The 11787-nt window shown below is 54.9% G+C and overlaps 1 protein-coding gene across 3 annotated transcripts; it reads right to left on the bottom strand.

Annotated features, from left to right (window-relative positions):
- Positions 1 to 1434: 1434 nt before the first annotated feature.
- On the bottom strand, positions 1435 to 8337 carry MYADM (myeloid associated differentiation marker). 3 transcript variants are annotated; one of them, XM_028530404.2, is made up of 3 exons: positions 8115 to 8337; positions 4997 to 5062; positions 1435 to 3308 (listed from the first exon to the last, which is right to left on the bottom strand). In XM_028530404.2, exon 3 carries the CDS (start codon positions 3304 to 3306, stop codon positions 2338 to 2340), a length of 969 nt encoding a protein of 322 aa, XP_028386205.1. In that variant the 5' UTR covers positions 3307 to 3308; positions 4997 to 5062; positions 8115 to 8337; the 3' UTR covers positions 1435 to 2337. The 3 variants fall into 3 exon arrangements, with proteins under 3 accessions (XP_028386205.1, XP_035868530.1, XP_035868531.1); XM_036012637.1 differs by lacking the exon at positions 8115 to 8337 and adding an exon at positions 6783 to 6932; XM_036012638.1 differs by lacking the exon at positions 8115 to 8337 and adding an exon at positions 5208 to 5339.
- Between the last annotated feature and the right edge of the window lie 3450 nt (positions 8338 to 11787).

Raw genomic sequence — 11787 nt, 5'->3', positions numbered from 1 at the left:
GTCACCAAAATGGGGTGCCTCTGTACTAGGTAGGCCCCCCACTCTTCCGGCGAGACCCTCCCCACCCTTGCAGTTTCTCTTCCCAACTGCTTTCACAGGTGTTGGTGCAGAAATTGGGTGGCACGATTCTGGCAGTTCCTCAGACTTATGTATTTATGATTATGGGTCTGGAGAAAGGGGCAGGATGACTTTCTGTAGGACAGACACTCATTTGCTCTTTATCAAGGCCGTCTATTGACCAGGTGTAACAGGGGGCTTAGAACTGAGAGTGGGGGATGGGGGGAAGAAAGGAAAAAGAACCGAGAGTGGAATGTAGGCAGGGTCAGATCCTGAAAGCCTTGAATGCCGGACCGAGGGGTTTTGGTGTTACCCGTAGGCTAGGTCGAGTGGGCTATGGAAGGATGTGAGCAGGGAGGGTAGGATCCCACCTGGGTGTTGGGAGCACCCAAGGGCTGGAGGTAGGATGGTGAGAGACAAGACTGGGGCAATAGCTCCGGTGCAAAACAAGGGAACCTGAGCTGGGTCAGGAACCTGGATAAGGGAATATATATATAAATATGAGAAAAAGTGTTTAATAACTGACTGAACTCACTGAGAAAGGGGGGGCCAGGAAGAACAAGTGCCTGGGTCCTCAGCCCTGAGAGGCTAATACCAAGGTGGGGAATCTGCAAGAATTAATTTTGAAAGAAAGATGCTGCATTCGGGTTGGGACATTGTATTTCTGAGGTGGCCATGGGTCTCCAAGGACGGAGAAATCGTGTTCATTTCTATCCTAAGTAGTTCTCCTGGTTTGAGACAGTAATTTGGAAGAGCCAGACTCAGCTAGTATTTTTCTGAGGAGGCCGAAGTTGTCTTGGCCCCACCCTCTTCTCCCACCAGACCTAGGAATCTGGGCCTTGCCCTACCCTCCTGGAGCCCTCCCCTATAATAACACAAGCGCAAGCCTTCCTTTTATCTTTATATTGAGGTAAAAAATAAAATAAAGAACATGACGAGTGTGGGAGTGGAGGAAGGGACAAGGCTTCCCTCTATAATTGACGGCAGAGGCTGACGGGAACCAGAAGCTCCAAGGAATTAAAAAAAAATAAAATATATATTTGTACATTTATATATATATATATATATCATGTTATGGGTGTGGGTTCCAGAGAAGCAGGAAGTAGCAGCAGGAAGCACCTAGCACACAGAAACATGCGTGTGTCACACACTCAAGCAGTGCAAATCCTCACTAGGGCAATGGCAATCCCCACTTACCCAACCCACCCACAAATTTTTTTTCAATGGAAAAGAAACTTTCCCTTTAAGAATAGGACCACCCAGTAATGTCTGCCCTTGTGACAGGCACCCAGTAATGTCTGCCCTTGTGACAGGAAGAAGAAAAAACCCTGGCTACCAGTCTGAGTAAGGCCAGCAGTGGTCATTCCCCCCACCCCTGCAAAGGCAGTGCATGCTGTTTTTAATACTACGGCTGGAGCCCCACATGCCTGCCCCTCACAAACACTTCAGGAATCTTGACATCCAGAGAGCAGCTGGGGTGGAAGGCATCCATCACTCTCTGCTTCCTTTAAGAGGGCCTCTAGGCACAAGGTTTTACTAAGCCTGGCAAAAATTCTGGAGCCAATCTCAGGTAAGGCTGAGTGTCAGGCAGGGACTAAGCAGTCGGGGTCTGTGATTTAAGCCTCCCACCCACTAGAAATTATTAACCTCCAGGCATTTTTTAACTTAAAAAAGAGGTGCACTGTATACCCCCTTCCACTGGGAGAAAGGGAGACCAATCCATAGCTACCCACCCACCCCACCCCCCAAACACACATACACACACACCTACTAAGGCACAGCCAGGGTGGGCACATGCTTTGGCAATGAGGCCCCTCAGGGGGCCCAGGGTCTGAACAGCTGCGAAGAGGGGTGTGGGATGTGGAGCTCAGCACCTTTGGAGTGGGGGGTGGCAGTGGGGGGGTGAACAGAGAAGTCTCAGGGCTCCCGAGGATATTGAAAGAAGGAAAATGGGAAGCATTCAGGAAAGAAGGTAGGTGAGAACACCAACAGGATGACCAGAAAAGAACCGAGCAACACACTAAGTAGAAAAGAGAGTGAAAAGAGAAAGGCAAAACAGGATGTGGGCAACCAAAAAAAAAAAACAAGCAGGAAAAGAAGGAGGCAGAGCATCAGGATAGAGGGGAGCAGGTGGAAGAGACAGGAGACAGTGAGCTGAATGGGAAAGAGAAGAGAAGGGGAAGAGAGGGACCCAGGAAGAGGACATCAGAGGAAATCAGAACTCATTAAAGACACCCGGGGAAAGAAGTGGGATTCGGGAGCTCCTTCCTGGTCAGAGCCTCAGACCCTGACAAAAACCAGACGGGCCGAGTACACCAGGTCGGCCACATAAGCCAGCAGGTTGATGGCCGTCAAGATGGTCACAGCCAGGCGGCGGTCCCAGTAGCACACATAGGAGCTGTGCTTGTTCTGGCAGCTAGCATCCTTCCACCGCTCTGGATGGGCACCGTACCTCTCGTCGAACTGGTAGAGAGGCCAGAGGACCATGGCAGAGGCATAGAAGAGGACAGAGAGCAGGGCCAGCCCGGACAGGAATGTGGGGAAGGGGATGGGGAGCACGTTGGTGCAGTCGCACAGGTTCAGCAGGATGGCCACAGCGGCCAGGATGAAGCAGATGGCGTAGACGGCCACGCACCAATTGAGGGCCGGCTTGTGATTGTACAGGTTGGGCTCACTGATGAAGGTGAAGATGATGCAGGCCACGAAGGTCTCGACCACTTTGAGCAGGCCTGGCACAGTGGCCATGTAGCCAGTGATCTCGCCGGGCCGGGCCCGGGTCCAGGCCACCTCAGTGGCATAAGCCACACAAGCGACGCAGGAGAAGAAGGTGGCGGCGATGGCATGGTCCCTTGAGCGGCCGTGAGACAGGAACTGGACGTAGATGGTAGGGTAGATGATGGAGGCCGTGAGGCAGAAGAGGGCGGCATAGCAGGCGTAGGTTATGGGGAAGTTGCGCCAGGACAGTGGGAAGCGAGCCTGGAGCCCACCTAACTCCACAATGATGATGATGAGGGTCACAGCAAAGCAGGAGCACCAGGAGAACATACACCAGTGACCGGCGAACCCTGACCAAGCATTCACGCTGGCCACCAATGAGAAGGCCACGCAAGTGGAAAACAGCTGTACCAGTCGGAGGAGGCCCAGGGGCTGGGTCAGTGCCCGAGGGGACCCCAGGATGGTCGGGGAGCCCAGGCCTGAAGATGACGTGGTGGTGGTTGTGACGGTCGTGCGGGTCACTGTCACCGGCATGGCTGCAGGAGGGGGAAAGAAAATGCCTTAAGGAGGTTCCAACTGGGAGAATCCAGGCTCCCAGCCTCTTTGCCCCCCATCCCAGGGGGACAAAGGAACCTGGACTATAGCTGGAGTGGGTTTCCCAGATTCAGGTCCTTCAGTTTTCAAACTGGGACAGTCCCAGGCCTACTAGGATGACTTGGCTAACCAGGTCCCAGGCCCCTCCTTTCCTCTGGCCTCAGGTGTTCCACCTCTCACGTCAGAACTCAGGAGTCCAGGCCCCTAGTTCTCTCCTTGTCAAGACACTCCTTTCCTCTCCCTGTAACCCACCTCCTATAAAACCACAGATCTTCTGGGGTGGGAGGAGGTAGGAGAGGATAAAGACGGGGTAAATGGTGATGGGAAGAAACTTGACTTGGAGTGGTAAACACACAATACAATATATCAATGATGTTATTATAGAATTGTACTCCTGAAACCTATATAATTCCATTAACCAATGTCACTCCAATAAATTCAATATAAATAAGGAAATAAATTAACCACAGAGCTTTCTTCCAATGGACATCCAAAGCTGCCCTCCTTGCCCCAGAGACTCAGCCACCCAGCATTCAAGACCAGGTTCTAAAGCATCCCTTTCCCTGCCTCCCCCACCACCCCTGCCAGAAGAGGCTCTGTCCCCGTAACAACCCATCTCTCTCTCTGCTTCCCCCTTTTTGAGTGCCCAAGGCTCTGCATCTCAGCCGTCATCTCCAACTTCCTCCTTCACCTAACAGGCCTAGATAGTTCCCACGTCCCAAAGTTCAGGAGTGCAATCTCCACGTGCGAGCATCCTCAGGGACTCACATCTGATCAGAGCTTCCAGCCAGTCCCTGGAACTAGCTCCAGCTTCTGGACAGCACCCTCTCCCCCAGCAGTCTCTCCCCTGCCCCCCACTCAGAGATCACCAGTGTGACTCCTGCCTGGGAGTTCTGTCTGAGAACTTCAACCTAAAGGTCGAAGTGGGGCTTCCTCATGCCTATCCCCCTCCCGCGCAGGGAGTCCAACCCCCTCAGGGTCCCAGCCTGCTAGTCCCCCACCTTCATGGAAATTCAGCTCCCAGATTCTCAACAGGGCAGCGCCCTGGCCCTTCCACTGAACTCTCTAGGCCTCTCCTCGCCTCACCTGTTCCTTATACAGCTTCACACTTCGGGATTCTGGGCCCTCAGTCCACACCAAGCAGACACACCTGCGCTCAGGGAAATCAGCTTCCGGCTTTGCTCTCTCCCCAACCTACAGCCTTGGCATCTCCAGTGTGTTGGGGATCAGATCCTCCCTCAGGCCTTTGAAATGTCTCACATCTCAACACCTCTTTAGGGGTGTTGCCATCTCTAAAAAGCTCAGAAGGCCTCTCTCAGCCACAGGGAACTAAAACTTCCTCTTTCCAGCGTCAGGAGCCAGTATAACAACCCTTAACCACTTCGGGCCCTGCCATCCCTGCACAGTGGCTCCCTGAGGACACAGGAGCCCAGTTCCACAACACACTCCTTCCTCCCACACACAGGTGTTGGGGCCCCACCACTCCTCGGAACCCAAGCTCCCAGGTACTTCCCGAAGGATCTAGGCATTGAACCCCAGTCTCATCCTCTCAGACCAAAATATTTAAGACTCCCACCACCCCAACCCATACCCCCCGAGACCCTGGAGTCCAGGCCCCCAGTCCACTCACCAGAGGTCTTAGCTGAGGACCCCGACAGAGAAAGATCCGGCTGCGGAGGCTGATGAAGTCAGACACCTGGAAAAGGTTAGTCAAAGCGTAAGAGGGAGGGAGAATTTCAGCGTCCAGCTCAGCCCCAGCTCCGCCCTCCCAGGCCGCTGGCGGGCCGCGGTGGGAGGCTCCCGCCAACCGCCCAGTAGACGTTCCATCAGCCCGGGCGCACCTCCCCACAAGGCCAGAGTTGGGTGGGGTGACCCCAGGGCAGCCCCACTTTCTCCGGAGCCGCAAACCGAGGGGGTGCAGCTGAGGCTGCAAAGCGAAAGGGCACGCCCCTCGGGCGAGCGTGGGCGTGGGTGAGCGTCACCCAACCCCCAGGGCAGCCGCGGGGGAGGGCCCTGGGCACAGGCGTCGGGGCTGCCGGGCGCCGGGCCAGCCGGCGCCGTCTTCCGGGCCTTATAAGGACTTCAAGTCAGCACAGCCAGCAGTACAGTGGCGGGGGACAGTAGGCGGCGCTGGGACCCCGGCCGCGCGCTAGCCTCTGGGATGACCCACCAAGCTTGTCGGTTTGGGGGAAGAGGGGGAAGGCTCAGAGAACCGGGACTCCAGGTTGTAGTTGGAAAGGCTTGGAACCCACGTTTCTGGGACGTTCAACATGTGAGTTCTGGGTCCCCAGGAGGATGGGCTGGACACCTGCCCCCCCCCCCAAGAGGAGTGGCCGGGAACCTTAATCCCTGTGTCCGCCTGGCAAGAGGCTCAGTACAGAGAGATACGCAGCCACACCACTCAGCAGCTCCAGGAAGGGCGATGTCCCAGGACACCTGGCAGGTGCCGCCCCCACGCCCCTCCCTCGAGGACCCGTTAGGAGGAAGTCCGGACTGCCCAGGAGGAAGAGGCCGGGCCAAGACTCCCGCGGTGTCGCGTGGATGGCCGTTAACGCTGGGGCCACCTTGGGGATGGCCTGACACAGAGATCGGGAATGGGCGGCCAGGCCCCGAGGAGGAAAAGTAACACCCCTCCGGCTTCTCGGCGCAACTCAGGACTCCCCGGGCCACAGCCTGCCATCTCCCCACCTCCAGGCATTGCACCCCACCCCACCGCCCTGCAGACTGAGGATCGCACCCGGGGATCCCAGCCTGTGCGCTCCACATCCGGGGACGCTGATCTTAGCCTTGTTCTGTCTCCGCCTTAACGCGCCCAGCTTCCCAGCTCCGTCCGCGCTTTGGAGCACGGGTGCTGGACCTCAGCCCCGGCCTTTCCAGTTTAAATTCGAGTTCTGTCCCCAAGATTGGGAAGTCGATAATTCACAACCCCAGGCCACTCTTTCCCAAACTCAGGACTCCCACTCCAAGCTCCCTGCCTCCTGAGGACCTACCTCTCCGAACCACATTCCAGCCCCTTCAAACCGGGATCCTAGGAGTCCCCATCCCTCTGCTCCCTCAGACACAGGAGTCCAGGCCCCCCCAGCCCCTCCCCCATCAGACCCGGGGGTCTAGGCCCCCACCCCCTCCTCCCTCAGACCCAGGGATCCAGGACCCCAGCCCCTCCCCCTCAGACTCGGGTCCAGACCCCCAGCCCCTCCTCCCTCAGGCCCAGGGGTCTAGGCCCCTGTTCCCCTTCTCCGTTCAGACGTATGACTTGTAGGAGTCCAGGTCCCCAGCCCTCTCCTCTCCAGAACCCGAATCTGGCCCAGCCCCAGTCTTTCGAGGGACTCAGACATTGTGAATCCCAGCCCATTTCTCCTCCTGCACCCAAGAATCCTGGACTGCTGCCCCCGCCCTCGGAATCACCGCAGCCTCACCTCACCAGCTTGTGGCTGCGGAGCTGAATGAAGCAGAGGCGACAGCTGCAGACTAGAAGGGTCTGCCGACTGGGTGGGGATGGCGGGCTGGGTGGGGATGGCCGGGGGCGGGGCCGGAGCGCAGGGTTCTGGTCTGGAACAGGACTCCCGCGAGCTGGGGCTATCCCAGCCCCGCCCCATGGCGGAGCCAGCACAAAGATCACGCCCCCTGGGGGAATAATTGAACCGTATTCTCTCGCTCCACCCGCTGTGGCGGGGAGTGGAGGGCTGAAGTCACTATCACCATGGTAACAAAACAGGAAGACACACAGCTGCAAGAGTGGGGGTTCCTAGGGTCGTCCCCCCCCCCCCCACAGCTCCAGTGCAGTCTCCAGGGGAGGCCCCGGAAGGCCGTTGCCATGGCAACCCACATGTTTAGCTTTTGTTTAGAACCGAGACCCTCAGCTCAGGTCCCGCCCCTGTGTCACCTCACTCTTCCCTCGGCCTCGGGCCTCGCTGCCCTCTCCCTCCCTGTCTGCTCCGGCCCAGCCTGTCAGGATGGATGAAATCATGGGACTTCTGGGTCTCAGGGAGTGGGCGACCGGGCCTCAGTTTAACAGGGTCTAGGATCTCTGTCTCCTAGGTCTCTAAAAAAGGATAGAGGTCCCCCAGCTTTCGGGAGGTTTCTGAGCTGAGGTCCCCGACTCCTGGGTCCCCAAAATAACAGTGGTCGGATTCCTGTCCCTAAGGATCCGAGGGTCCCCTGATCGTTATTCTCACTGGGACTCGCGGTGCAAGGACTGGTGGGCTGGACCGCTGGGTCCCTGATGTCACCGTCCATAGAGTGTGTGTGTGTGGGGGGGGTGTTGGCAGCAAAATTCCTGGGAACTAGGGCGGTAGGAGTTGGGGGCACCGACTCCCGGGTTCCACAAGACGCCCAGGCTGGGGACCCATATCCTTGGCTTGAAAGAGCAATCAAAGCTTAGACGCCTGGGTTTCCAGAGCAGATGTGGTTGCAAGCGGAGCCTCATGGGTCCGGAAGGGAGAGATATTTTTGGCCTGCATTCCTGGCTCCTGGAAAGAGGGAGGGGTTCAAAAGCTTAATGAAGACGGGGACTGGGGCCGCCAGATTCCAGGTTCCTGCAAGAGGGGAGGGGCCGTAGGAGCGGGTCAGCCCGACCGGGAGCAGGGCGGGGCTGCGGGGTCCTTTTCTTGGGGCGGCTCTGGGGCCCTGACACCGCTTGACAGAGCCAAGAAGCCAGCGGGAACTGAAGGCCTGGCTGCCCGGACCTGGGTCGGGTGGGGCAGGGTTCAGGCCGCTGAGGTCCCTCACCACAGGGCCTGTGTACTCACCAGGTTCTGTAGTCGTCCTCTGCGTGGCCTGGCTCGCCGCCGCTGCGGGGCGGGGCCTGGTGGCGGATGAAGATGCTCTGCAACGCGGAGCCAACCCTCTGCTGACCTAGCTGCTGCCGCTGCTTGCTTGGACGAGGCTTGCAGAACCCGCCCTGCAGTGAGAGCAGCTCGAGTAGGGAAGGGAAGGGTGGGAAAGGGTCCGGGAGCTTCGTAAACCCTGCCGCCAGCCCTGCGGAGGTGGGAGGGGCTGGAGGGGGGGGTGCCTGGATGCTGGGAGCTCTGCAGAAATGCGGGGTGGGTAGGATGTGGAGCCTGTGTGCCCATTTTTGTGACCCTGCAAAGTGGGTAGGTACAGACCCTGTCTCATTCTGTGTCCTGCCTAGGGAAGGGGTCCTCAGGAACCCCGCATCAAGCCCTGGCTGGTATGGCACAGTGGATTTGAGCGCTGGACTGCCAATAAGGGATTGTGTTTCGATTCCCAGTCAGGGCACATGCCTGGGTTGAGGGCCAGGTCCCCAGTGGGGGATGCACAAGAGGCAACCACACATTGGTATTTCTCTCCCTCTCTTTCTCCTTCCCCTGTCTCTAAAAATAAATAAATAAAATCTTAAAAAAAAAAAAAAACAACTACATCAGGACAGATGAAAGTCAGGACGTGGCATTAACGTGGCATTAGTTAGAGGTTTTCCAGGGACATCCCCAAACCTTACACCTTTCCCCGGCCCCCAGGGCAGCAGTATCTCCCCATCCTCTCCTTCCTGCCCAAATCCGTCACTCTGTCTGCCTGACCCCACGGTGGCCCTCCTGAGACACCCCGAAAAGTGCTGGGGCTGTCTGCACTCACACAACGTACGCTCTGTGTTCGCTGGTAGAAACCTTTCCCCCTTGAGGTATTACAACACACAGCCGCGGAGTTCAGGGCAGGAGGACCAGAAGCAAACATTTAAAGAATGACTCACTGGGTGTGATCTAAGGGAAGTGAAACCTTCTGGTTCCTAGGTTGGTTCGGAGTGTTTGCCCATCCAGGGAGGACGAGACCCTGACCCCCCCCACGATGCTGCCTGCAGCCTGGCACTGTTGCCCAGCCTCAAACAGGCCGCGCCTCTGTTCTCTGAGGTGAGCTGCTCCGGGCGATGGGGGACGTGGACCCGCCCACTGACTTCCTCATAATTGGAGTTCCCTGATCAGAAGCGATACTGTGTGGGTTAATGAGACGGTGAACAGGGCCACTGAGTGCAGGCCCAGGTGCTGCTGTTGGCAGCAGCGTGGAAGGCTAGAAAAGCAAATACAGCCCGGAGATAAAATTATTCTAGGGAGGAAGAATCTCGCTGCCCCATCCATGGTGGAAGGGGCTCCATGTAATTCTCTGATGACCAGGTATTTGGCTGGTCTCCCTAAGAAACCATCCCATAGTGGAGGGGAGGGGGCAGTTAACACTGCTTGCTTCTGCCAGGAAGGTGGGCAGTTGTCAGTATGAGAGACCTTGCTGGCTAAACTTGGGTGAATCACTGAATATTGATGAATCCATTAAGCAAGCACCAGGGAGGCCAGAGAAAGATGCTGATGGAGCCACAGAGAGGTCTGGTCATCTGGTCAACCTACCAGATGGCTTAATTGCATTCTCCGTGAAAGTTTGAGAGGCAGGGCCTTCCCCTGGGATACAGGTGAATTGTTTTTCACTCCTGAAACCCTACATGAGGGTGTGTCTTTGTTTCACACCAGCAGCCATTTCTCCAACTCTCAGGACAGCAGCTGAGTGTCCAGCGATTCGATTTCTGAATCGGGTTATGCTCACTTAGGGTTAGCGTCAGAGCCCCAAGGGTTAAGGGTTCAGTGCCCCAAGGCTGCCCCCGACTTCAGACACCAAGCACAACTCCCATGCCTCCCCTACTTCTAAGTGGGGGTCCCCGTGACTCCCTCCTAGGTTTAATAATTCACTAAAATGGCTCACTGAACTCTGGAAGGCACATTCTTACACACGTCTCTCCATACCCTGGCTTCTTTGGAAAGTTTCATTCATTCATCGGCAAATATCGTTATCTATGAGTGTCTTCTAAGTGAGAAGAAAGCAAGCTAAAGAATGAAGATTTTACCTCATTTGTTAGTGACAGAGGGTTCAAGATGTAGTAAATTCATCTGGGTATGTGCAATAGTCCCACTGTCCTCAGTTGCTGTGTTCTCAGTAACTCCCCTGCCTTGATCAGCTTCCTCATTTCCCTCAGGTTTATCTTCCATGCTCTCTGTTATTCTTTAATTTAGAGAGGGAGCGAGATAGATAGTTGTTGTTCCACTTATTTCTGCATTCACTGGTTGCTTCTTGTCTGTGCCCTGACCAGGGATGGAGCCCACAACCTCGGGGTAGGAGGATAATGCCCCAACCAACTGAGCTATCTAGCCAGGGCTGGCCTGTCTTGATAAGACATACAGTGTATCAATCTGTTCCTTCCTGTTTTTTAGGTCTTATCAACATGATGTCATCCACACAGTTGGTCAGAATGGAATCTATGAGCTATTAAAAGATCAAGTTGCCTGCAGAATAAGCTGTGGAACAGAGTTAGAGAATTAATTTAACTCCAAGCAAAGGTGGGACATCTAGCTGTATAAGCCTCCTAGGGCTGCCTTAACAAATCCTCACAATCTTGGTGGCTTCAAATGACAAAAAATGTGCCCTGGCTGGTGTGGCTCAGTGGACTGAGTGCTGCTCCGCAGACTAAAAGGTTGCTGGTTCAATTCCCAGTCAGGGCACATGCCTGGGTTTCCTGCCAGGTCTCCAGTTGTGGGTGTGCAAGAGGCAACCAGTCGATGTTCCTCTCATTCATCAATGTTTCTCTTCTTCTCTTTCTCCCTTGCCCACCTCTAAAAATTAAATATAAAAAAACTTTAGTGCATTTCAACTTATTTTATTTTATTTATTTATTTTTTTGGGGGGGTTGAGAGAGAGAGAGTTGTTCTTCTGCTTATTTACTGGTTGATTCATTGATTGATTCTTGTAAGTGCCCTGACTGGGGATCAAACCTGCAACCCTGGCATATTGGTATGATGTTCTAACCAATGGAGCTGCCTGGCCAGTGCAAAGCACATCTCAACTTGGATGCTAAGTTTTCAAAGGAAAGGCTTTATCTGTAGATAGAATTCATAAAATAGACAGTTGAAAAGTAAATTCACAGCCTAGACCAGGTGGCTCAGTTGGTTAGAGCATCATCGAGATGCACCTAGGTTGCAGATTCAATCCCAGGTCAGGGCACATATGGGAATCAACTAATGAACATGTGGATAGATAGAATAACAGACTGATGCTTCTCTCCCTTCCTCTCCCTAAAATAAAACAAAATGCTGAATAAATAGGAAGTGTGGCTCCTGAAATTGTTAAATACCCAGGACTCCTGCTCTGCTGGTCTCTGGTGTAAGGGTGTCTAAAACCCCCTACTTCCCTGAATGTTCTCTGCAGAACTTGAGCATATTTAAACACTACAGACAATGTTTAGTATTTGGGGGACTTCCTAATATATAAAACCACAATTTTCCTGGGCTGGCATGGCTCAGTGCTTTGGGCATCATCCTGAAAACCAAAAGGTTGCAGGTTTGATTCCAGTTCAGGGCACATGCCTGAGTTGCTGGCCCCTGGTTGAGGGTGTGTGAGAGGCAACTGATTGATGTTTCTTTCACACATCGA

The sequence above is a fragment of the Phyllostomus discolor genome, chromosome 12 (assembly GCF_004126475.2).
Source record: "Phyllostomus discolor isolate MPI-MPIP mPhyDis1 chromosome 12, mPhyDis1.pri.v3, whole genome shotgun sequence".
Taxonomy (NCBI): Eukaryota; Metazoa; Chordata; class Mammalia; order Chiroptera; family Phyllostomidae; genus Phyllostomus; species Phyllostomus discolor.
Note: the sequence above shows the minus strand (reverse complement) of the source record. Positions and strands in the feature narration are given on the sequence as shown.

Coding starts and splice junctions, on each gene's coding strand:
- MYADM (XM_028530404.2), bottom strand. CDS start 3,306: ATGCCGGTGACAGTGACCCGCACGACCGTCACAACCACCACCACGTCA.